Source organism: Watersipora subatra, chromosome 1 (assembly GCF_963576615.1).
Source record: "Watersipora subatra chromosome 1, tzWatSuba1.1, whole genome shotgun sequence".
Taxonomy (NCBI): Eukaryota; Metazoa; Bryozoa; class Gymnolaemata; order Cheilostomatida; family Watersiporidae; genus Watersipora; species Watersipora subatra.
In genome coordinates this window covers 63483316-63511174 of record NC_088708.1, presented here as the reverse complement: position 1 = coordinate 63511174, position 27859 = coordinate 63483316, and the positions used below count along the sequence as shown (strand labels likewise).

Genomic DNA, 27859 nt, shown 5'->3' with positions numbered 1-27859 from the left:
GCCTAAATTACCGGTCAGGAACAAGCAGCCAAAATGGTTTTAAATTGCTTTATGAAAATATACCGTTTGATTAAAGATCAGTTGCCAGTTCTATAACCACTTTACCATATGATATTGAATCGCCACTGTCACTTTTTTATAAACAAAAAAGTGTAAAAACAAACATTCAATGACGTAGTGTTAAGTTACCGTCATGACCCATCAGGTACCCACATGATTAGTCTTTCAGTAAGACAGGCCTGTAGAAGCTGATCCACTAACTCATTAGTTTGGGATAAATAATTTGTTAGATAGAGTGGGTAAATGTCAAGTAAAAAAACCTATTTTTAAATATTCATTTCCTACGCAAGTAATTCAATACATTGATCACTTTGTTAAACAAAACTTTACAACTCTTGATTGATACCATCTCCTATAGGCTTCAGATTTGGCCTCCTATTTAGGATTTTGTTGTCTGATATTAAATTTAGCTGCTTTTAATTGCATGGGTAACTTTTACTGCACTTTGATATTCACTTTTGTTTTTGGAATCTAAGTTTCAGTCTGGAGACTTTCTAATGCTTTAAAAACTTCAGTTGTCATTACATTGTTGTTTCTCGGGTTAAATACTTTTGAGCCAACAGTTAAAACTGGTGGTTGGAGCTGCCAAAATAAGTTATTTAGGTTGCTAAATTAGATTTTTTTAATACTGCTTGTAAAATCCAATGATGAGGTTCTGCTACTTTCTTATTAAATCCTTAGACTAAGTCGTTAGTTTAGTAGTTTACACACATATATGATTCAAGCGAAGGTTTTTTTTCTAGTTTCATAGGAGAAGCAAAAACGACTAAAGCTCACATGACTTAAAATTTTAACACAAAGCTAAACTTCCAGTTGGATCTGTGTACAGTGCGCTTTCGAGTTACGGTTTCCCTGTCATACTACATTTTTGCTTTACAAAGTTTTTTGACTTTCCCATATGAATCCTATATCACTATACAAGTTCAACAAAAATTTTGCTTGAAAGTTAAATAAGGCCATTGGTGTGCTTAATACGCTGAAATAATAAATGTATGTTTTTTTGTCAGAAACATCCCAATGCCTAAAAGAGATATGCTGCCCTCTGTTGGTAAAACTAGTTACCAGACAAAATTTTAGTATTTTTCCTTGCCACCCCAGAGATTTCAAGCAACTTAGATGATTTTCACAACATACATGTATTACAAGACAAAGAATTCTCATCTTTGTTTAGACTAATCCAAGTAAAACATAATCCTTAATAATCCAATTAAACTAGTTATGCAAGCAGAATGTTGAGTAAGTTGGTCAGGTATTCTGCTGGAATAACTAGTTAGCAACACTTACAGAGTTATGAATGCAGTTATGGAATGAATGAAGCTGTGGTTTCTGCTGGTAAAACTAGTTACGAGGTTTGCAAAAGGTTTTATTATTCATAAATTACATCAAAATTCACATAATCACGATATATAAAATTGAGAGCCATGCCACACTGTCACATCGCATTTTGTGACTCTCCAAACATGGCCGAGAAAAGTACCGTTAGCCATAGACGTGCGTTAAAAGACAAGCTGCAGCATGGAAGGGAAACACACTGTTTGAAGGAGCCATGCAGTGAGAGTGAGTGTCAGAAAAAATGCACTGCGGTCATTAATCAGCGCCGAAGAATTCAAATTTATATCGAGTTTTGGAGCATTTCTTACGTTGAGCGAAAAAATTTTATTCATCATTCAGTTGACAAAACATCAACCAACCCGAGGATAGGTGGCACACCAAAATGATCCGTAAGTGCTCTGTTCTACAATATTTTATTACAACAACATCAGCCAAGCCTGCATAATGTCCTAAGCAACAACATTTGCCTTCTGTGCAGTCATAATTTTTAGTTGTATAACACATAGCATCACAAAATTTGGCAATATTATATCTGCACTTACAATGTTGATGCACATCAATTAGCCTACAATGTAATTTGTAACACAATCCAAGCTACTCTTAATCAAACCAACTCTTGCAGTAATGTTATATACCAATGTTTATTCTGATGACTTCATGAGCTTTAACTTTTTTTAACGCATATAATATTTTCAACATGTACATGCAAGTTGTATATTCTTATTGTAGGTTTATTACACCTACCACTTGACTGATGATGCTGGCAAACGTCATATTGTCTGCAAGACATTTTTTATGCACACCTTGGGTTATCATGTTGGCTCGACAGTGGTAGCGACAGCAACAGCGAGCCCGGCCTGTGTAGCTGTTGCTGCAGATGGTAAAGGAAAAAGAAAAGCAGACCCCAACCATCTGCATTTGCTCATTGATGAACACATCAAAAGCTATAACCCAAGCATCTCCCACTATCGACGTGAGCATGCACCGAAGCGCCTGTATCTTCCACATGAGCTAAGCATTGCTGAGATGCACAAATACTTTGTTGATACTCGCCAGAAAATGATCAACTACACAACGTACATGCGAAGAGTACAGAGCATGAATATTTCCTTTGCAAAGCTTGGGGAAGAGGAATGTGAGGTTTGCACGAAACTAAAGACAGACCATGGGCACAAAGACTTCACTGACGACTGCGAAACCTGCAACAAGCTAAGGGTTCATTTGAAGGCTGCAGAGGAAGCTCGAGTGCAATACAAGGCCGATGGGGAGGAAGTCGTACCAGGAAGAGTAGTGCGGAGTGTTGACCTCCAAAAAATTATAATGTTGCCTCGTCTCCCTGGACTGAAGTCTGCATGCTTCACTCGTCGTCTGGTCACCTTTCACCAGACATTCGCTCCGGTAGGCAACTACTGCAAAAGATTCAAGGTTGAAGCCATCATTTGGCACGAAGGAATTAGTGGCCGAAAGGCTGAGGACATTGCTTCAGTGCTGCTAAGAGCTGTAGAGACTGATCGAGACCTTGATGAAGTTATATATTATATGGACAACTGCGGCGGCCAAAATAAAAACTATGTGCTGTACACCGCCTTAGTCGGCATCATCAACAGTAGTAAGATATGTGCCAAGACTATTACATTAAAGTACCTGCAAGCAGGGCATACGTTTATGAGTGCTGACAGCTTCCATGCTGCAGTCGAACGATCGACGAAGAAGCGTATGAATCTGTTTGATTTTAATGACTTTGCCACTAGTGTAAAGACTGCAGGCAATTCGAATGTTCAAGAAATTCAACATCAGGACTTCAAAGAGTTGACTGGTGGTCAGAGTGTTGCAAAGCTAGCTAAACCAGGACGCCCCTTGCTAGCCGAGATAAGTATAGTGCAGTTTAGGCGTGGCGACAGGCTTGCATACTACAAAAAACAATTCGACGAAGACTATCTGCCATTTGACTTCTTAAAAGCTAGATACAATTCAGCTCAGCCGCAGCTGGGAAAAGCTAGACCGAGGGGAGTACCTGCTAGCAAAAAAGCTGGCATCTTGCACAACCTCTGTCCTCTTATGCCAGAGAGCAGAAGACTGTTTTGGCACAATCTACCAGAAGAGGAAGTTGAAGACCTTATAGACAATGAGTAATCGTGCCATGTCATGTTCAATTGTAAATATCATTACCCATGACATACATGCCTTTGCAAACCAAGTCGCTGTGCTATTTACTTTGTTGCTATCATCAAATGTTATTAATTTTTTTAATTACATGTTACATTATTCTCAGAATATACAAACATATTAGCATTATTATTTGTTCTTTTAGATAATAATAACTTGTTTAAAACCCCTAACTAGTTTTACCAGCAGAAACCACCCCTTCATTCATTGCATAACTGCATTCATAACTCTGTAAGTGTTGCTAACTAGTTATTCAAGCAGAATACCTGACCAAATTACTCAACATTCTGCTTGCATAACCAGTTTAATTGGATTATTAAGGATTATGTTTTACTTGGATTAGTCTAAACAAAGATGAGCATTCTTTGCCTTGTAATACATGTATGTTGTGAAAATCATCTAAGTTGCTTGAAATCTCTGGGGTGGCGAGGAAAAATACTAAAATTTTGTCTGGTAACTAGTTTTACCAACAGAGGGCAGTATGATGACCGATTGTTCTCTGTTCGACATTTTTCTGTGAAGGGTGGTCTGTAATATCTTTTCCATAAAATCCGTAGCAAACTTGGAGTTGGGTTCGATTTGAGCAGAGGGTCAGGGATTAAAAAAATTCCTTTAATCTGCTAGCAAAAGTCCACTTTATTACGAGAACAGTATCATTCAAAGTTCCTTGACAAATTACGTTGAAAGAGGTTTTAATGAGGTCGACTAAAGGTTATAGTAAAACAAAGCCAGAAACCGATAAGGGATAAGATTTTAGTGATGAAAGAGTTGATGTTCAGTAAATTAGTTACCTTACATGCTGTGTATCTAGTGAAACTTAGTTTTAAGTGTGCGTTTAGTTAACTAAATTTATTTACGTTAAACTAAAAGTTGATATTATTTGTCTGCCTTGAAGGTAAAAACTCTACAGTATGCTTGCACCTAGCATATCATAATATAACATTTTATTGCAAATCATCATCGCTAAGCGCACAAAAATTACTGTAGGTAACTATAGTTGCTAAAGTTAACATGCTATTCCGTTCCTAATTTTAACATGTACAGTACTTGCATGTGTATAAAAATTTGATGAATTTTGCCAGGGGATGTTTGTGTTGTATAATTAGTATGGGTTTCTATACACTTATATACCACAATTTTGTTATATGATGCCAACCCTATATTGAATTAAAATTGCATAGCGAGGGAGCATTGTATGTTATATTTACACTTTCATGATCTAAAATAACCATGCTTTAAAGAGATTATCCGGTCTGGCATTGATTTCTCAGCTCAACATTCAAAAGAAGTCTATAGTCTTTGAGAACAGTAATGACTACACTCAGTAGATTCTTAGTTAATCATTTTTACACGCAGTATACAGAGAAGAGAACATTTTGCTATTCAGACATATTTAGATGTAAATGTTGCATTGAACATAACCTGTCTTCTAAGGCTTCTAAATATTTGTGCACTCATTTAGGTTTTAGCCCACTAAAAGTACTTTAAGTTAGATGGCTTCACTTCACTTTCTTACATATTCAGTAGGTACATGTAGTTAGTATACTGCAGAATTTTAGTGGATCATAACTCTGCCATTCGTTTTAGAACACCAGCTGCTTATTAGGTATTGTTTAGGGATCCTCTTGTTATATATTTAAGGCCGTTGAAAACAAAGTGTGAGTGCAGTATCATGTGTGACAAACATTTATAATTTGCTTATTTCATAAGACTTATTTTAATTCGATTTGTTAGGTCCACGTTGGGCTTTGGAAAAAAAATTTAGTGATTCAAACAACTTTTTCGAATCTCTGCATGTATTATCATTTTTTTCACAAAAAATACTAGCTCGCTTCAGATTAATATTGCAATCTATCATTTTTGATTCTAATGATTTCTTTTGATGATTTTATCCCAAATCCATCTTTGTAAGTAAAAAGCATTTGTATCCCTTTTTTACTGCTAGTACAAACAAAGCATAAAGAGTGTTACACCTTGGACAAGCATTGGAGATATGAGAAGTATACAGATATGTCAATACACACCCTATGAGAAAGTCCAGTATCAGATTAGAGCTATGAATAATGCGGGGAGTAGTAATACATCAACTACGGATGAGATAAGGACTCTATGCGCAGGTAAACCGAATGTTTAATAGTTTTTTCTCATTTAACAAGGCATGTATTAACTAGTGTAGAGCTTCATTTTAAATAGTCTCTTTTATTTTAAAACTGCTTTTAATTAGATGTGAAGGAAGAAGCAACTAAACCAGACTTTACAATATGCTCATTTTCACAAAAACAGTTTTTTAACAAATTATCAATGTCAGTCAAGCTTTAGCTTTCTTTTGCACGAAATATTCATCATTGCTAAGTACTGAACTGTTAATATGTTTATTTCAGCTTCATCAGCCCCTCACAGTGTTTCCTTTGGAGATCCTATTACCACTCAACAAGCTGGTAGAGAGAGACTTATGTATACTGTGAACTGGCAGGTGAACTCTTTACTACTACGTACTTGTTTGGTAAATAGAACTACTGCTATTATACAGAGGCCATGCCATGCATACTTGTCCTACTCTACTAACAAACACTGATATCAAAAGGTCATTAAACTTGTTTAATATGAAGACCATAATAAAATATAATTTAAACTTTGTAGAAACCACTGAAAGAGAACTGTGAAAGTATATCATTCTACAATACCAGATATCCAGCTTCAGATTCTAATATTACACCCAGAACAGTTGCCAGCAGGAATGTTTATGCTGATGGTGACACGGTAGTAGAGTTTCATGTAACAGCTGTGAATAATGATAAATTGGAGTCAGCTGCTGCTGTCATTTCGATTACTACTCTTGAAATACGTGAGTTACTTGCGTTACTCTCGTGTTACTTCAGTTGATATAATAACCAGATTGGATGTAACTGAATAGCTGTGTACACAATATAATAACATTATTATTTTTTGTACAAGTAATATGATGAGCAGTACAAATGGATGTAAAAATTTAGTTATTATGAGTATAAAATCACACCAAATTAAACATTTAGAAAAGTTTTTAAAGTTTAAAATGTTTTGTGAATACATCAATTACGTTCCATCTCAAACTGGTCTGTCTTCTGAACTTGAAAAGCTCAATCATTCAAAGGTGACTATATATTTTGTCAGCTTCTTTGGCTGTTATTCCTTCTTGTTGAATAAAGAATAATTTTAATGCGGTTGTATTTTTAGTACAAGTAATATGATGAGCGGTTTCAATCGTAAATTTTTTTTTTCAATCAACACTTTTTTATTTTAACTCATAGCGCAAACGCTATGCTTTAACTAGACCAATAATCTTAAATCAACTCTTTCTAATACATGTAAAAATCTAGTTATTATGAGTGTCAAATGACACCAAACTAAGCATTTAGTAAATTTACTAAAGTTTACATTTTTGTGAATACATCAATTACATTAAATTTCAAACTGGTCTGTCTTTTGAACTCGAAAAGCTCAATCATTTAAAGGTGACTATATAATTTGTCAGCCTCCTTGGCTGTAATAAAAATAATTAATAATAATTGCTGATTAATAAAAATTAATTTTAATTTGGTGGAATTTTTAGCTGTGATAGAGTATTTTTAGTAAAACAATGCTATAAAATGAGAACTCAAAAATTTAATTAATAATTTCAATATAATAGTTGTTTAAATTTTTCCTCCAGCGGTTTGAAAGATTGTAGTTGATTTAAAATCTATTTGAGAGCACACAACTTCAGCAATAGCCATCAAGTCCGTGAACTGGTATTCAGAAGAGAATTGAAATTGCTTCTGTTCTTGAAATAAAGAGTGCTCCAGTGACATCACATCTTGATCTGTTCACCAGTGCTGTAGTGAGAGCTAACTGGCAGCAATATTTAACTAGTTATTAAACTACTAGTAAAGATCAGTGTGCTATTTGTATATAAAATTGTTTTGACAATTACTAGAGTAGTGATTAGGCAATGTGTTACCACTTTGATATTGTAGAATTTTTTTAACTTTTTTCAATTTAGTTATTAGAAACTTTCCGCTATATAAAATTAATTTGCCTAAAAATGTGTACAAGTAAATATGATTAATGCTTGTCAGTAAATCTAACCATAATTCATTTTTTCAGTTTGGTCTTTTTCTGGGCATTAAATCAGATAGACTGGTAGACATTACAAAGGATACAGTAAAGGTAATTTTTTTTTTATTATACTATTTACACTAATGCTCAATTAGCTAAAATTCTAATAAGGTTTAATACCTTCTTATTTAGGGCTCTGTATAGCTTCCACTAATCTAAACAATTATAAAAAATTTCTGTGTGGCACAAGTAAAATAAGAACAATTTTTATGATATACTTTTAGAGGTGTCTTTTATTTAAAATGCTATAAAAGATCACACAGGTCTAACAACGTTAGGCATATTTTTTATTTTTCATCTTTTTTAGTTTATTGATCCTCTTTCATGTATTTTGTTAAATTGAGGTGAATTGTTAAATGAGGTGTTTTTTATGCAAAATGTTATAAAAGGTCATACAGGTTTAACAACATTAGGCATATTTTAATTATTTTTGTTCATAAACTTTTTTGCATGCATTTGATCAAACCTTCTTAAAAAAGACTAATTTTTTTTCATAATCGCCATTTTTATCAACTCCATTTAGTTTAGTTTTAACTTTTATTTTGCGATTTATGATGAAGCTGCATCAATTCTTCTGCCATCTACTTTGATGATGATAGCTTTTTAAATTTTCGGTATATTTAAAATATCTTAAGAAGGTTTGCCAATAGTTGACTTTAACTTTTTTCTTCTAAAAAGCAATGCTAAATAAGATATTCTTGTTGATTTGACATAATTTCGGTTAATTAAAAAGGTGCTGTAAGCAGCAACCTTTTTTTGGTAGTGTAGGCAGCCCTTTTTCATCACATTTTTTATTTTCTTTAAAAAAATAGCAAAATGGAGGATTCAGGAGAAGTCGACTAATTATTAATGGTCAAAGTCTTCAACATATTGATTTAAACAAGCATGGATCTTTTTAGCGCAGCAGGTGACCTGTCATATGCCAGTACGTAAAATCCATATATTTTTATGCATATATTTTTGTATCACCATCCAGCAAAAATTAGTAATTAAACCTGGTAAAAGAGAATTAAAATGTGTGCTAAAATATTTATATCGATAGTCGGTTGTCAGAAATCATGGCATGGTTGATTCAGTATGCTGAAATGCTGCATAAATGATGTTGCAGGTCCTCAGTTGTACCCAACATCTGTTAGTAGCATGGTAAACAACTCAACATGTATAACTCTCTCTTGGCAACCTCCTCGGTGGCCTAATGGACCAATCACAGGCTACCAGGTAAGACCAAGTGGGCAATATTTCTATTAGGCAATGAAGATCAGATTATAGCTTAAGTGAACAAACATTTTATTACTTCTGCAGTTTTAGAGATATTAAAACATGAGCTAGGTGTGTTTGACATGAGTTTTTGTAGTTTCCAAACTTAAAAGGGGCATGCGATAAACTAGATATGCTATGCTTGTATTCCAACTCAATTTTTTGGAGAATTGAATGTATGGTAGCTTCAGCTTAAACAAGGAGTGTGTATAAAATTGAGATATCTTAGAAAGTTATGACTTGTTGATTTTTGACATGCGTATGTATGACAAATAAGGTAGCAATGGTGATGGCTTGAGATATTTGTTTGCAAGCAGTTTAGTGTTTTTAAGCAATGATAACCAAATGCATGTCTTGCATGTCTTACACTTACAATGGCAATCAAGGTTATTCATGATTGGTAAAATGCTGTGCCTGAGGCAAAGTGTTGAAGGCAATGTTTTACTGATAGCTTTAAGTCTATGAATAACTGCAGGACTGAATCAACGCTCATCTTAAACGCTCTCAATTGCTAAATATTTTGATATTAAACCTTTATTTTAGATCTTAGTGGTAATTATCTAATCAATACAAGCCAACTCCGCTATATTCTACTAGTTATTTCAGTTCTCCATAATCACAATAAAAGTAATTCAGCCATGTTAAGAATCAATTAGGAAACACGTTCATATTTAGCAGAGCAAATGTTACTCCAACTATATTGATTTTAAGTAATGCCGACACATTGTGAAAATTTCCATGGCAGGTTTTTTGAATTTGCTCTTCTTTATCATTTTTCAGTACAAGTGTAATGATGAGGATTCATGGACAGACATAGAAAACTCTGCAGATAAGAGAGAGTATCAACTCTGTCAATTCTCTCCATATCAAATAGTAGAATGTAAACTAAGAGCAGTTAACAGTGCTGGAAATAGTAACTCAGCTACTGCTCCTTCAGTCACTACTGACTGTGATGGTGAGTTACTTGGGTAGTGTTTACCATGTTTTTAAAACCTTACTGATAGTTTAAATGAAAGATACATGTACAATAAACCAACACACATGTACAAGGAATAAGTAGCTTACTTTAATAATTTAAAATTTATTAGCTTCATAATTTTTAAAAGTGAAAATTTGACTTAATAACTTGCTTCTCAGCAGTCACCTAAAAATACATTAACATATATATATATTTATATACAATATAAAGTGTTTAGGTACAACAAGGAAGCAAAAATGTTGACATATTCCAACATTTGATTACCAGATTAAATATTTCAGCTAGATTTTAGACATTTTTTCAGCAAAACCGTGAATTAATCGCACCTCATAGTTTCACTCTGTTGCTCAAAGTTTTTACTAGTTGAAATAGACGGGTGAATATGTAAAAATTTAACGCAGTTGCTTCCCTTCTATTCGATCATAACAAATACAATAGCACATTCAACAAAAGGGGTTAAGATATACTACTATTTTGTGGTTTTCATTGGTAGGATATAGAATGTTGTCATTCTTTATCATATTCTGTACTTTTATTTGCTTTTAGGGCTAAGTTTTTATTTATCAAACATGCAACCAGAAGAATAAATGAGTCAGACGTAAAATGACTAATCAGTTATCAGAATTAGGGTTGTGACTCCTCATTGTATCACTAAAAAAGTTTAGCGTCTTTGTGTTATATCTCTAACCGTATCCTCACCTATACTTGGTCATCAGCACAGTTTACAGTTTTTTAATTCAAATTCTGACAAACTCATTTTATTATTTATATCTAACATATTTTAATTTAAAAATGAAAAGAGGCATTTTTCTTCTACAATCATAACTGGGTTACTGAGTGGCTAAGTTTTTGTTGAACTTAATTTAACTTACATGTACTCTGTTATATCACACAGTTCCTACACTACCTCCAAATTTATTGAAGTACATCACAGAGACAAGTTACAAGCCAAAAGAGTCTGAATATCACAGGAGAAGAATTATAATGCACATTCCCAAAAAGGTGATCAGATATAGTAAAACAATGTGTTTGAACTTAGTGATTGGTCCATAAATGCAACAAGTTGGACATTCAAACATTGTTTGAAGCGTTTTATTTTAAGTTTTGTGTCATTTTGCTTGCATGTCTTTTTAAATCTCATATGAATGATGAGGTTTTGCTACTTCAACCAAAAATTCTATGAGCGTATTTGGCTTTATTACCATAAAAACTTTCAAAATAAAACACTAGTAATAAAATACATGTAAATGTACTATGTATTTAATGCTACCACATTTTGCATACCTCCCTCTTACAGGATATCCTGGCTAACTGCAGGGAAATCACACTCAGACAGTATAAACTGAATGGATCTGTTGACTACACATTAAACGACCAGCCCCTAGCTGACTTGAATGCTGTTACCAACTATGTTATTGTGTATAGCGCTGCAAATGATGAAGGATTCATTATTACTGGATCTGTTGTTGTATCCACTGGAGAACTTGGTGGGTTTCTTATGAAACAATTCTTTAGTAACTAATCCAGATAATTTTTATAGTCAACTCAGGATTATGACTCATTCAGATAGACTTATACTTACCATGTCTATTATCAAGTTTTTTTGGACCATTAATGCTCAAAGAGTTTATGTGCAGATATATCTTGCCAGAGTTATTTTGTTCAGAACCAGGACCTGTTAGAGTTTTGATGGAGCCATTTAACCTGAGCTGCATCAGCTTGTCATGGACTGAACCTCAGCCACCAAATGGAATTATTACTGAATACCAGGTAACTAGCAATGGTGGATTGCACTGTATTGCATAATGTTGATATGCTTTCAGAAAAAGTCAAGTTATAAAAGTGTTTAAGAAATGCTAGCTTACGCTATAAATTTGTCATTGTTTTAGGGCTGCCTGTCGGATTTGTTACATCAGTGGCAGATAGTTACACTGAGTTGATGTATTCTATACAAACACTAAATGCATGCTAGAACTGTTATTGCTGCTTCTCATGAAACTATACATGTTTGCAGGCTATATTATTTAAGTGTACTCTAGCGTTTTAGTACAAAAAGGATAATTTGCAACCTACTTTATTCCTTCAATCCTTTCAATTTGTATGCAAAGTGTTTTTGTGAGGCACGAATTCAAATAATTGAATGGGATATAAAGTTGTTCTTCAAGTCACACTAGATTCGGGTTAATTTTGTAGAAATTTAAAGGATGTTAAAAATAAGAGGTCTATGAGGCCAGAAACTGCTCTCGGTTTGCAGATACTCAGTATTATTCCTGATGCTAATAAAATTGTCTTTTGATATACTCCATAATTTTTTTTGTGTCATTTTGTGATGCCAAAGTTAAAAAACTCTCAACTTGGATTATGTAAACAATATTACAGTTTATGTTTCTATATGTACTCGAGCCTGCTTGTTTTTTATAGCAAATTTTAATTTGTCTTATCAGTTGTTAGATAATGACGAGAATTATAGTCCAGATAATAGTTCTTTAGAATACCTGGCTATTTATAGTCCAACTTTCGCAAGTTAGAGCAGTCATAATGGTTTCACTCATTGCCAATTTTCAATTATTTCTATTTTCAATATTGTGCTACTCTGCTTGAGATTTTTGAGCCAAATCAAGACGAAGAATTTAATAATATTCAATAAAAGTTGCGCAATAATGAAAAAGAATTATTTTGAGCATTTGCATAAATACTGGTGGTAGTATATTTAGCATGGTTTAATTTTACCAAAAACTTTGCAAAATACAATTGTTTATGTTTACTGTTTAATCTTGTATACATTTGCTTAAAAGAACACGCGCAACCTTTGGTAAATTCTAGATATTAAGAAGCTAAGTAAGAATTTGTAGAACTTCAGTTAAATACAAACTTTAGTTGCATTTTGTTTAGCTTACTTCTATCACAATGCTAAGAGATAAATTCTAACTCAGATTGTTTATTTCATGGAATCTTGAGCTTTTTATGGTTTTCAGTACAGATGCAGAGCTCCTAATTCACCTAATCCAAGCTACACAACAACCAGAGAAAGAAGAGATCTTGTTCTATGTAATTATCAATCAGGAGATTTAGTAACTTGTGAAGTAAGAGCTTCTACAGCTATTGGATATGGCCCAGCATCTATAAATGAGACAAAAGTGTCCTGTGGAGGTAACTCAAAATGTATTATAATTTTAGACAAGATTGATTTATCAATGTTGATTGTTTTGAAAGTTTTGAGCTCAGAAAGGAATCTCAGTATTATCAACCCTTTTTCTGTAGACCCTGGAAAAGCTGTTGTGTTTGTGGACCAGACTGTAGTTTACAGTGCGGAACTGCAGAAGGAACTTGTTAATGTTAATATCACTTGGATGGTACGTGGAAGCTTGCAAATACGCGTGATGGAAAGTTGGTAGTGCATAAACAGATGTTTCGTTTGTTTCTTGCATTTTCAATTCAAAACTAGCATTAGGATTGGTATTTACTAATTCTATTTTCTAGTTTTTGATAGCTTGTATGTTTTAGGCTGTCATATCAAACTGCAGGAATATAGTCAACTACAGTGTATCTCTCTCATATCGAGAGGAGGTTGTTAAAGACAAAACAGCTGAAGCAGATGGAAGAGCACTCAGTATGGAGGGTCTCTACCCATTTACTAACTATACAGTTCAGATAATAGCTACTAATAATGAGGGTTTGACGAGTCACTCCTTCTACACATTAATTACTCAGGAGACTGGTGAGTGCGTTTAATAAATCAACAGAAAGTATTTGGAAAGTAGTTAGTTTGCTAAAATTGAACCATTCTTCGAACTACTCTTCTTGTGCCCAAAAATTTAAAACATTTTTTGCTCCTTTTGATGCAAATGTACATTTCTGTGTAAACTTTTCAACTTCATCCAGTTTTAAATATTTTAAACAGTTCAACTATTCAAATAAAAATCACATAGAGTCTACTTAGTTTTCAGGGATTTATAAAAATTGATAAAAATCTATTTTAATAAATGTAACGATGATTAGTTATGGTATTGGTAGATTTGACATTCACAGATTACTAAAGATCCCAAATACAAGCCCCTCGTCCATTCTTATTAGTAGTTTTAGTCTGATTTGATGATCAATTAGTAACAATATAAAAGAGTTTAAAGTCAATATGTTAATTGTGAACTGACGTATTCAGCAATAAAAGTTGTGCAGATATTAGGTGAATGCCCAGTTTTGTACAAGTAATAAAAATGTTTTTAGACAGAAACTTGATTTTTGTGATTTTTTCAAGCTGTACAACAAGACAAAAACTGAGATCAATGTATAATATATATATATATATATATATACATGTATATATATATATATATATATACATATACATGTATATATATACATTAAAGCATGGCTAAAAGTAAGCATAAAGTGCTTGTTACTAAAGTAGAGTTTACTATAAGAAAAACTTCCCTTCCATATCGAAAAACTTACCAGACATTGTATACAAACGATTAAACGCACTCTCATCAAATGAACAACAATTTAACAGCACAGTGCAACCATACCAAGAAGCATTCTACAAGAGTGGATGCAACAGCAAACTACAATACAACATAAAGAGGAAAAAAACTAAAAATAGTGACAGACCAAAAAAAATCATGTGGTACAACCCCTTCCACTCCATTGAGCCCAAATGTTGCAACCAATATCGGTCAAAGATTTTTCAGCATAGCTACGACATGCTTCCCAAAGAAACACCCACTCCAAGCAATATTTAATAGACAAACCTTAAAACTGAGCTACTCAGTAATGCCAAACATAAAAAACAATCATTGATGCGAGCAACAAAATCCTCACTAAAACTATTACAAAACAAAAAGAAGCCAATCAAAAAAGTTCCTACTGCAGACAGAGGAACAATGGATCTCTGGACGGAAAATTCAGAGCTAAAATGTGATATACCAAGCAACAGTGATCAACTATGCAAACAACTACATAGCAACCTATATTTGACTTTGCTCAACCAAATTTATAACCAGATACATCAATCATAAAGCAACGTTTAACCACAAAAACAAACAGCACCACACAGAACTTAGCAAGCACATTTGGAAGTTGAAAGACAGGAACTCAACATACAACATAACATGGAAAATATCAGTTCAAGCACAACCATATACAAACAGAACAAAATGATGCAAACTATGTTTACTAGAAGAATACTTCATAATATGCAAACCCCACTTAAGCTGATTGAATAAAAGAAATGATTTGACTTCTCATTACGGACATGCTAGGGGGTTTCTTCTCAGTTACACTTAGCACTAAATGACCTGATTAATACAACGAACCCATTTCTGACATTTCGGCACATTATGTACAGCTTTTCATTTTAGACCAACTGCGACTGATGGTTGCATCGCAGAAAACAAAATTGTAGCACAATTACTAAAAGTTCGCTTTCTTCTTAATATATTTTTGAAATATATACATATACTATATATAGACATGTGTATATCGATTAATTTTAGCATGCCATAATAAGCTCTCATATTGCTTGCATTATTTGGTTTATTTTGTTAAAAAATTATGTTTCAGAGTCTTTGAGCTTATCAAAAAGAAAATTCAACTTATGTGTGCGCAGCATAAAATAAACAACAAACATACAAATATAGATGTATTATTAATCAAACCCGACCATTGCTAAGGTAAAAAATTTCTTTAGTTCCTTTTATAATTAGTAAATTTCCAAAAGGCTTGCCATAGCAGCCAAAGATCTAATGCAGTTACATTTTTGTAGATTAACCACCTTGTCGCGTAAGATCATAAGCTAAAATGGCTAATTTCTCACCTCTGTAGCTTTTTAATTTCAATCAATTTTAAAGCTATCAGTTCTCTCATCTGTTACTTTATTTCATAACTGTGTCCACACAATAATTGATGTTTTATTTCGATTCATAAACAAAGTTATTTAGTTTTAAAGACTTTAGGTGTGTTAGTTTCATTTAAACTCCAATTGTAGCACCGACTGATCCACCTTCTCTTGTTCTTAATTTCTCTTCCTTCTGCGTGGAATTATTCATTAGACCTCCAAACTCACCAAATGGACTTATTATGGATTACACTGTAAGTATTTCCTGGACAACTAATGAAGTGTTACAGTTTTTCTGTACTGATTTCTTCTAAGATGGTTATTCTGTTGTTAAATTTAACCGCATTTCAGAGGTTCAAAGTTGGTCAAAAGATATAAGATCCCAAATAATATTTTTTAAAAGCAATTGGTTTTTTGAGAATTTTAATTGAAGCAGTCTATTATAAATAGTGAAGAGCTAAAAATGTAAATGAAAATACTACTCATATTTTACTGTTGTTTAAGTACTTGAAAGTCACAATTATTTGCATTGAAAAATCCCGCATATTTTTTATATATTTCATAAATTATAACACATAATACAAGGCTCTGAGTTGAAAACTAACAAACTTTAAAATAAGTCCTTATTTGTTACCAAAACACTGCTAGGCAAATTTAACATCTAAATTGTAAATCTTTCCCAATTTAACATCTAGACCAAGCATAAAAAATACCTCCAATCTATACAAAAAATTTATTGCTTTAAATATTTGTGAAAATATATACTGAATACTTTGTTGTTAAATTTAGCAACAGTTCAAAGCTTCAAAGATGGTTAACCAATAAAGGTTTTTTTAAGACTATTTTAAAGTTAATTCATTTTTAGAGAATTTTAATTGAAAATTTTATTATCAACACTGAACTGATAAAAAGTGCAAATGCAAATACTATGTATTTTTGATGACTGTTTACAGTATTTAAAAGACACAATTATCAGCTTAGAAATCCAATTTACTTTTCAGACGTTTTATAAATTGTAACACATAATACAAGACATTCAGTTAAAATCCAACACACTTTAAAACGAGCTCAAATCTAAGTACACCTCATGATATAACAATGTGTGACTAGATAAAGTGAACCAGCTGTTCTTTGTCCTAGCAGTTCTTAAAGTTGTCAGGACTTATGTAGTAGCATAGTCATTTCTTATCCCTACTTAAAACAAACATTGTCGAAGCGATATTGACTAACTTAGTTATTATTGGTAATGCTACAGAGTGTTTTAATATTGCATGAACACTTAGTAAGTAAATAGGATAAATACTAAACAATTAAATACAGCGCCTGTTGAGAAAAAAACTTTAATCGGTTTGATGAATAGAAATAAATTGTAATGATTGAGTGTCCTTGGTAATTTTATGATGGACACCTTTAAAAATAGTTACTATGTTTATTTAGATCTAGTTTTAAAATGATGAAGCATTAAATTGGGGCTGTTTTAAGTTTAGCTAAGCATAATGGCTAATTAAACAATACAATGCAATTATTATACACTTCTGAGTTATTGATTTTACGTTTGTACTATAATGTCAATAATCCAGAAAACATGATAATAACATAATAATATTTTTATTAGTGTAAGATTCTTCTATTCACCTACAATAAAACTGAATTTACTGTTTACCCTAGTATTTTTTTTAAACAGTACAGCTGTCAATACAGCCATCAGCCGCTATGGAGCTCTACTAACTTTACAGTAGACACATCAAAAATCACAAGAGGTTCATTTCCTGAACTGTGCGAATTTGAAGCTGCGTCAAAAGTTACTTGCAGCGTTTATGCATCAAACATAGCTGGAGATAGCCAAAGCTCTTATGACACAGGTTATACTCACCTTCAGCGTAAGTTGTCTGATAATTATATTGCAATAAATTCATTTTGTTATAACTTATACTCAAGCAATAGTTTTATTGGCTAAAATATTTCCAATAAGCATAATATAGCATAATCTTTCATACAGTTAAAGTGTTTTGAACGAATGTTACCACCTCAGCCTGATGTTGAGAGGGTTTTAACATATGTTCGCTAGATAAATAGTTGAGCTAGGAAAATGAGTCTGGTTTGCAGCGCAACCAGAAGTCTTTTTGCCATATAATTTTTAACTCCCTGGGTACCGCTATCCACATAGTAAAAGTTTGCTTACAAACATGAGCTTTAGTAGGTTTCACACAAGATGTTTTTGATTAGTCAAGAGTAAAGTTATTAGCTAATTGTACCTGATTTTAAACCAAAGGAAAGGCTAATTTGTATGCCTGAAGTCAATCAAAAATATGTATACAGTACATTGAACATTTAATTTCACTATTCTACTTAGTGTTCAACATTTTATTTTTTATCACAATCTCCTTAGCAATGACCAATCTTGACACCCATATAGCTACAGTGTACAAGATCATTTGCTTAATTAGGGCAAATTTCTAATAGGTTTTGCAGAAATGACTAAAATATGTCTGACTTTAAGTAGCTAAATTTAGTAGATAATGTTAAAACAACAGAAAAATCTCTTTTAATTAACTCAGATTATACTTTACCATTTTACATTAATGATGTTTTGTTAGAACTCTAGAACTTTCTAGATTAGTAAGTTAAGAGTTTTTTTTTACTTATTACTGCTAAATATTATTATTTTGTGTTTTCAACTATACACTGCCATAGTACTAGTTTAATTAGGTTTTATTAATGAACTTCTTCTCTTTACTGATTTACAATGCAATTTGTCTCAATGTAGATCCTTTAAAATTAGTTTAAGCTTTTTTAATGCAGCTATTGAGTCTTGGAGTGTCAATCAAGATGATAAAAAGTTAGCAAGTCAACTAAGCCTCTGATATAAACAAATATTTTAACTAGAAGCAATAACAAAGATAAAATAGCTCACTGCAACAACTAATGCTGTCAGTATATCAGGTTTGTAACAATTGTAGTTAAGAATACTTCAATCACCAGCACAGATCATGTGGTGGTGTTCTCTAAAGTTATGAAAGGCTTTTATCACACATCCATCATTCTGAAGCCTATTGATTTGATGAATGTAATCCGAAATCAAAGGTATGTAAGTTCCTGGCAAGTTTTCATATTTTAAATGTTTTTATTAAGGCAAATAATATTAAACTCTTTGAATTTCACAACTGTAATAACAAATTTGATTGTTTCACTTTTAACATAACTCTAATGTGCTAAAATATATCTTGCTTTCAAGCAAAGAATATCAACTATATATTTCAGCAATTACCAGCTGATCATCGGAAATATTAAAGAACCAACCAGAAGCCGACAAAAGAGAAAAGCTGTATTTAAAAACAGCACATGTGACGCTGACAGTCTCTATGGCTATGAGAAAGCAGCTGAACGTGGTTTGCCCTGCTACATAACTGCAGAGATTCCAGGTTCATTGGTAACTGATGATGGGCTGATAGTGAATATTGGAGATGGACAAACATTGAATAACTATTATAATGCTCCACTTGAACCTGAGACTAACTACTCCCTTGTGGTTGGTCTCATTGTTTATTTTGAGGTAAGAAATACAAAACATAGTAGACTATAGCGGAATATATATGTATGTATATATAAACATATATATATATATGTGTATATATAAATAAAAGCGTAAGATTCAAGCAGATTGCTCGATGATAAAATCAGAGCAACTTTGCTCTGATTTGTAAGAGCAAGCTTGCTGTTACCAAGCATGAAACGACTAGTAATAAAGTGTTTTATCTAAAGTTATAGTCTCTTTTATTGATTTATATATGGATATATTGTATATATATGTATATGTAGAAAGTATTGCCGATATACAATGTATTATACTCTAGTTTTAAAATCGCTTCATTGGCGATAGTTTCATTTCAAAAGTAGAAACTTTTTTTTCAAATCAGATCATACAACATTAGTAAAACAAAAACAAAAAGAAAACTACAAAAAAGACAACAGTTTGCCAGTGAAGCTATATATTCAATATTGTGATAATGGCTTGTACATAGTTTCTTACAGAATCATCCTCTATTTATCAAATCTTTTGAAAGTTTGCATACATTTAGTTGCACCGAAAAACATTCTAGTTTTTACATGCAACTATGAGCAGAATTTCAGCTCAGGTTCTGCCTTAGTATGTAAGTTGGAATAGTTATGGTGGTAATGACCGCATAGTATGCTTTGGCAACAAATGTGTTATTATTATGTTTGTAAATATTGTTGTTCAGGATGAAGAAAGTCTGGAGCTCTTACTTACACCTATCACTTTCCAGAGTAAGTATATCTGTTTGCTAGAAAGTATGAGAAGTAAAAGGTTACATGGTTAAGTTTGTTGACATTAGTTAGTTTCTGTTTAATTATATAGCTTTTTCAAAATTATTTTTTGCCAAAAACTGCCTTACAATGATTATCTATATTTTATAAGTTTCTTCTGAATCTATTTAGCAATATTTTTATTCAGTCTAAGTCTATTGTAAATGTGTGACTGTTAATGCTATATCAAAAAATTACACAAGCTTTTTGAAATACCAAATTACCTAAATATAAAAATTTTGGTTTTGTTTTGATAATACTCGTAGTTTGTATATTTTAAATTGAAGTATGAGTATGTGCAAATTGTTTGTATGCAGAATATTTTATGGTTTTTTTTACTTTTAAAACCTTCATCTTTGCAGTTTTATAGCAAGTTGCAATTTTTTACCGCTAAGTAAAACTTTTATTAGTCAAAATTTATTTTTCGATTTATATTAAAAACCAGTTTTATGTAACTAGTGTAGTTGTTTCAAATAATACTGAATTGCTAACGCAACTTTTCAGAAGTCTGTGAGCTCTTAGGAGTTTTTGGTTTACATTGAAATGTATGTAGATGAACTAAAATGACCTAACCAAATAATCTTCATGAATAAACTTTAAAATTTTTACAGTTTCAGTGCACAGTTAATTGATAAACAGGGATGCACCCAATAGCTACTGGTATAGCTAATATACATAATGATTACTAGCAATTATTTGGGCATACAGTTAAGTACTTACACTTGCTAGATAAAAAGAGCAATAAGGCAAAGTTGCAAAAGAATATGCAGCAAAACATTGTATGTCACAACTAATAAATTACCAAGATACTTTAAAATACATACAAAAACTTTAGCTAATATATTTTGTGTCATATTTCCGTACAAATGCCAAGCAAGTTTTCCAAATATTATGTAATCAATACGATCAAAAAATCAACTTGCTAACAAAGTTTCAAATCTTTTTTAATACCGACAAAAGTGGAAAAGTTGTTGAATATGTTTCAGATTATTATTGTCCACAATAAACTAAACTGATAAAATTTAGATTTTTCCAAAGGCTGATAGGGATTTCAATTTTGACTAGTGTACATAAGCAGCTTTGCTGGTTTAGGTTTGAGTTATGTTATTTCAAATAACACAAAAACATAATGATATGATTCCTTAACCGATGTTCTAAGCAAAAATATTGTTACAAAGTTTATAATACAAGCAATACAAACTAATAATAATTGTGTAGCTTTTCTGATTCAACTTACAACAAGAGTCAAATGTCAGATGTGTTTTAGTAGTTATTTGCTGACCATGCTCTTTTGTTCATGAAATTACTGCTGTAATCTACATAACATTTAGATAATTCTAGGTGCAAGAATGTTGGACACCACCGAGTCTAAACCAACTAGCAACCAGAAGTCTTTAACAATTGGAGTCAGTGTTGGAGTAGTCATGGCTGCTGCTGCTGTTGGAATTGGGATATATTGTATTAAAAGAGGGTACAATTATTTATTATTAAAAATACGTCAGAACAATGTACTCTTTCTTAAAGACTTACAAAATAGATTGCTTGTCATGTTATAATATAGCCAGGAATTATTTGTTATACAACAGCAAGCCGTACTTTGCTAACACTAAAAACATAAACTGATATGAGGCAAGTAATACCAATTTAGGTTATATAGTAAAATATCTTGAATGATAAACATGATGAGTAGAATCTTTGCTCTGTTAAAGGTTGACTTGCTACAAAATTCACATTACAGTTATTTGGTATCAAAAATATTTACCATTTCTTAATCTATTGCGTTGTAGATGCCAAATATGTGGCAAGGTGATTACAAGCTCTTAAAAGCTGAGAAAAGCTGCCGTAGATTGGAATCTCTTTATTTCTCTGAAGTAACCACAAATTTTGGTTATTGTCTTGTCTCGGGATGTTCTCACGTGAATTGAAAGGCTAATAAAAAGCTCAATAAAAATTTTATCGTAGCACTAGCATATGACAAACACTTCGGGTTTTACTGAAGACTCCACATCAAATATAGACGCTCGCTACTTTGCAGTTTTGTTTCGGTTTAGTCTAATTGGCAAGTCGTAATCTAATCATGTGACCCAATACTTTGCAAATAGTTTCTGCAGCACTTTTTGATTATCAAAAGTGACCAATAGGCTCGTCATGATTATCAGACAATAATATATACTCCTTCAAGCTAAAGCTAAAAAATTAAACAAATTTTCACAGTAAGTTATAAGATATCACGGCTAAAAGTGATAGCATTACGATTACAATAAAACAGACGCGTATGAACAATAGACATAATTTTATTGAATGTGTGAAGTATATTTATAAAAATATTTCAACAAATAAGGTTGCATGAAAGTGTAAACAGAAACCATCTCTCACATCTACAATACATTTGAACCGTTTTGGAAAGGGAATCCAAACTACGGCGGTCTCGTTTGATTGCGATTTTCTGTTCGTTTATTAGCTTTTAAGAGCTTGTAATCACCTTTCCACATATTTTGCACCTACAACACAATAGAGTAAGACATGGTGAATCTTGTCATATCAAATAACTGTAGTGTGAATTTTGTTGCAAGTCAACCTTTAAAGTTGTAAGAGACACTGTACTACTTCAAAACTAGTGATGAATTCAAAAATGCAAGAAAATGCTCTGAACGAAAAATCTCTGAGTTTTTTTACCACTATCACAACAATTTTATAAAATTGAAAGGTAGATATTCATTTTGCTTTGATCAAAGCTTTTTAAATCAGTAAAGAGTTTTTTTTGTAAAATATATTTATACAAAGAAAAACTGCTGTTGTGTTATTTGAGATTGAATTTATAAGCAATGAGAGGATTTTACTAGTCATGTTTAGGTTCAAACTAGATCTAAGAGCTAATATTTTATTATAAGTTCAAGATAGGAATTATATAGAGATTATGAGTATGATCATATTATAAACTGATCAGTATGAGAGCTTAAATTGCAAAAGAGGTGTTAAAGATATTTAGCAAGCTTGTGTTGCTAACATAATGATTACAACTCAATATTAAATTTTATTGATTAACTGATAAGTTTGCTTTCAATTTGATTTATTACTAGTTTTATTGAAAAGGAGCTACGCAATGCATTGGAGTCAACTGCATCATTCCAAAAACTTTTAAGTAAATAATTAGTAACATGGACCTACTTTAAGGGTATTTGTGACAAACTGCCCTAATCTATAAAGGTATCAATTCAAGCTGTTTGAATCATGTAGTATACTTTAAGTAAGCAAAAGATTTAGTTTTCAAATAGCGGCCTGTTGCAGATATCCAGCATATTTTAAATTAATGAAAATATCCAATGCTAGTGATATCAACATAGCTAATGGTTGTACTTATGGGTGCTTTGATAATAACATTGCCATGTTATTTTTCAAAAATATAAATAATATGACAACAGAATAATTAATAACATCTAGAGTTGCATTTGATTTTAATATATCAGCTTTGATGTATCTACAGGAAAAACTTGGAGATCGGCAAATCAACAGAAATTGAAAGTGTCAGTTTACAAGAAGGCTCATCGCCTAAAGGTAGTTCATCTAAAAGCTTGTAGACTTACAGTGTTAGCCCATCCACTGTGACATGAAAATTTCTTTGCTTTGGTTTTTAAGGCAAATGGCTATATATTTTTTGTACTATTGTATTGTGTTTCTTCAACAATATGTTAAAAGTTAGTAATTGTTTATAGTTATTTTTTTTCAAAAGATATACGTAGTTTGAAATTGTAGGTTTCATGAAACAGCATACTTTATCATACAGCCAGTCTGTGTCACTTATTCTAACATGAAGTTATGAACTGGCTTGTTAGAAATTGTTGACTAGCAGATACCTAGTAAAGATATTAATTATTGGTAGCATTAGAATATGAGCTTGTCAATCTTTTTGCAAGCAGTCATTTGGCAATCAATTGTCATTCATTTTCAATCATTACCAATCAATTGTTCAATCAGCGCTTTTCAAAATGCAATTTCCAAATTGCCAAGTTTGTGTATGTAGAAATATTAACTGAAGTACTAATGAGATTAAACTATGTTTGATACTTATGATTGATCTTTTAAGCTCTCACTACTGGTGCTGAATATGCGTCAATGTCAAGTAACCCGGATGATGACCATGCGTATGACATATGTCGGAGCTCAAGAACCTATGAAGACATTACCTTGTATGAGAACATTGTTCTTTCACCGGTTTATGAAGAGTTTGCAAGTGAAGAGCAAAAGCTAATGAGTGCCGTTCCTGTCACTATTTTCTCTCTATTTATAGAAAATAATCAAGCACTAATCAGCCAACAATTTAAGGTAAGTCAATTCTGTGGAATGTTAGAAGGTTCTAGCTAACCACAGGAACAGTTGTATAGTATATGCTCATGTAATTTAAACCTCCTTTAGCATAACGTCTATATAACATACATAGTTTATGTAAAGTTTTTTTTTGTACTACATACAAATTTTATATAACGTAAAGTTCCGAGGCAGTGCGAATTCATAAATTGTATTTGAATAACAAGAATTCCTTAGTTAGTCTTAAAGTATTGCTTTTTTTCTCGTCTCACATTGGATAGGAAATGAGTTATAAAAATACCTCTATTTTACATCTACTTGTACTTTGGTGGTCTAGTCGAGCGTACACATTACGTACACTAAGCACAGAGTTTGAACATAAAAGTGCATAACATAATGGTCAACTACCTATCAAATAGCTAATAACAAGTACAATTAAAATATTGCTTTTTTCTGGACTCACATTGGAGAGGAAATGAGGTATAGAAATATCTCTATTATACATCTACTAGTACTTTGATTGTTTAGAATTTACAGATCACGTACACTAAGCACCAAGTTTGAACATAAAAGTGCATAGCATAATGGTCAACTACCTATCAAATAGCTAATAGCAAGTGCAAATGTCTCTTCACTCTTGATAGCTGGTGTATATAATTCGTAGTGAAGTATTTCTTTTGTAGATTTCTTAGTTTAGGCTATTAGATTCTACTAGCAGTAAATATTTTTTTCATTTATGGTAACGTGTAGAACTAATTTTTTGAATATTATTGAAAGGAGCTAAAGAATTCAGGAAACCATAGCGTTACATTGCTGAGACTTGAAGGTGATGAAGACGAAGATAAAGATGAGGAAAGTTCTGATCACTACATAGATGCAACGCTACTTAAGGTAAATTGATATCATAGAGTTATTACATGGTCTGTCTATTTATTAAGAAGTTTATAACAATTGCAAGCGAGGAGAATAAACATGTTTCATAAAGTAACCTATCAAACTGCTCTATAAAAAACTGTTCTGCTAAAAGGTTACCCTTAAGACTGATGACTCGTTTGTTTCATAACCGTCACAGCTAATTATAATACTTGTACGTTAAAGTCATAATGATTGTTGGAATGCTTGTCATTTCATCTCTTTATTGGATAATGTTACAGGGGTTCAATGAAGACACAAGATATATTGCATCAAAAGGTAAATAACTTTCCTTACATTAGTTCTTTTGCAAAAATACTTTTGTTCATTACATCGGTAATCTTTTCTTTTTACTTTTCTACAAATTATCACAACATTCAAAAGAGGTTAACTTTAGCCATCAGATTTCATTATTTCTTATGATACCACATTTGGTGTATAGATTCGTGTACAAAACATATCATGGTCTATGGCTTATTGTTGACATGACTTACGATGTTTTTTAACGTCAGTAAAATATGAAAATTGGTATGTTTGTAGTATAAGGTAACATAATTAGTAAACTCTCTTCAAGATGGTACTTAGCTTATCGAATATTTTTTCTTGTGCACAAACCAATCGGTTCTGTACACATCTTTCTCAATATTCCCATTATCACCAAACAGATGGCCATTTTTGGAAACATTTCATTCCTTCGATCTAATGATATATAGGCTAATAATTAACACCAAAACTTTAAGAGAACCAAAAGATTTACTACAGTGCTAATTTCTACACTAATAACACAAAAGGTCTAATTTTAGACTAATGTAGTAAGCATTAGTTTACTGAAACTTATTGCTAGTATAAAAATCGGTTTCAATAAAGAAACTTTGAATAAAATGTTGCAAGAAATATCTGTTTGTAGCAAATCTGAATTACTTTTACGCAATATACAGATCAGTTTTACTCACAGGTCCGACTCAGGCAACAATCAATGATTTTTGGAGGATGGTCTGGCAAGAGAAAACTCAGACTATTGTGACTCTCACCAATGAAACTGGACTGAAAGGGGTAAGCCTAGTTTTTGTAGCCAAACTGAAAGCATCACATGCGATGTAATATGAGCTCATTTAGAAACTTTAATACAAACTGCTGTATAACTTTGGCAAACTTTTGCATTACTTAGCTTTATCAGGTATTGTAAAAGTTGAAATAATCAAAATTAAGTGCTCAAAATCTTTCACAGATATAAAAAGTGCCAACTCAACACTCTCTTTTAGCTAAAGGCATCAGTGAAAATGATAATATCGTTACTTGGATAGTATAAAGTATTCATAATGGTTTCACATAAAAATATGAACAAGTTTGCAGAATGAGCTTGAGCATTAGTAAGTAAGAAACGTTGCTGTGTGGACCAACTGATGTTACTACATGTATTATGATTTAGGCCACTAAATACTGCTATATACAATTTCCTTTGTTTAAATAAATAGCACCAGCCATTATTATATCAACTAAGAGAAGGATAGCAAGGTACCCTTTAGCATAAGATAATAGCTTCTCACCAGTGCCCGAATTTATGAACATCAAGTCAGCAGCCCTAGTATGCCAGTTAGTACATCCCAAACTATGATTTTTTGGACTCTGTACAATAGTACTCATCACATTGCTTTTTAGGTTTTGTGTTGTTTTATTCTAACATGCAGACACTGCCAGCTTTGCGACACTGCAGAGTGAATTATTAAATCTGTGTTTATTTACTATACTAGTACGAAATACAGCTTGAAGTGACTACTTTTATTCTTTTATTTTGGTAATATTTAAACAAATACATAAGGTAAATATATATACATAACATAAACAAATTAAAGACAATTTTCTACTCTATCACTATTTTTTAAACAAATGAAACTTGTAATAAAAATAAATAAATTCAATTATAATTGGCTTATCCAGGATAGCTGAACGCTTTTGTTGTGATAGCCGAGAGGCTATTAGCCATGTCAGTTTTAGCTGTGATAACTGAGACGAGTTTTGCACGGAAAGCAAGGCCTGCTTAAGTAATTTTTTCCACTTTGTTTATGTTGGCTTCAGCTGTGCCGACTTTAGCTGTGATAGCTAGCGACCTTTGGTTTCTCCGAAATAGCCAGCTTTTGCCTTGATAGGCAAGACCTGAGTCATACCGGCTTCTGCCTTGATAGCTTGTCCCTCTTTATTCATGATAGCCGAGACCAGATTACCTTTGATAGCAGGCCCTACTTTAGTGATGATAGCTGTGCAACTTTAGCATTTCTAACAAGACCCACTTTAGTGGCATCGGCTTTAATCACGACAGCTATATTCGCGCCGGCATTAGCCGCCCCGGCTATAGCCGCGCCAGCTATAGCCGCGCCGGCTATTTCCGCGCCGGCTATTGCCGCGTCGGCTATAGTCGCGTCGGCTATAGTCGCGTCGGCTATAGTCGCGTCGGCTATAGTCGCGTCGGCTATAGTCGCGTCGGCTATAGTCGCGTCGGCTATAGTCGCGTCGGCTATAGTCGCGTCGGCTATAGTCGCGTCGGCTATAGTCGCGTC

At 32.5% G+C, this 27859-nt stretch overlaps 1 protein-coding gene across 1 annotated transcript in view; it reads left to right on the top strand.

The window, feature by feature from the left end:
* The first annotated feature begins 5551 nt into the window (after positions 1–5551).
* LOC137390208 (receptor-type tyrosine-protein phosphatase U-like) overlaps positions 5552–27859 on the top strand; it is a 32259-nt gene continuing 9951 nt past the window's right edge. The window contains exons 1-21 of the mRNA XM_068076508.1: positions 5552–5675; positions 5940–6031; positions 6199–6403; positions 8801–8910; positions 9730–9904; positions 10824–10930; positions 11226–11415; positions 11595–11698; positions 12904–13078; positions 13190–13281; positions 13433–13646; positions 15912–16015; positions 17446–17641; positions 18722–18845; positions 19023–19314; positions 21419–21558; positions 23572–23642; positions 24172–24410; positions 25170–25283; positions 25547–25583; positions 26260–26357. Of these exons, the coding sequence (XP_067932609.1) occupies positions 5552–5675; positions 5940–6031; positions 6199–6403; positions 8801–8910; positions 9730–9904; positions 10824–10930; positions 11226–11415; positions 11595–11698; positions 12904–13078; positions 13190–13281; positions 13433–13646; positions 15912–16015; positions 17446–17641; positions 18722–18845; positions 19023–19314; positions 21419–21558; positions 23572–23642; positions 24172–24410; positions 25170–25283; positions 25547–25583; positions 26260–26357 (3003 nt within the window). The remainder of the gene's footprint in view (positions 5676–5939; positions 6032–6198; positions 6404–8800; positions 8911–9729; positions 9905–10823; positions 10931–11225; positions 11416–11594; positions 11699–12903; positions 13079–13189; positions 13282–13432; positions 13647–15911; positions 16016–17445; positions 17642–18721; positions 18846–19022; positions 19315–21418; positions 21559–23571; positions 23643–24171; positions 24411–25169; positions 25284–25546; positions 25584–26259; positions 26358–27859) is intronic.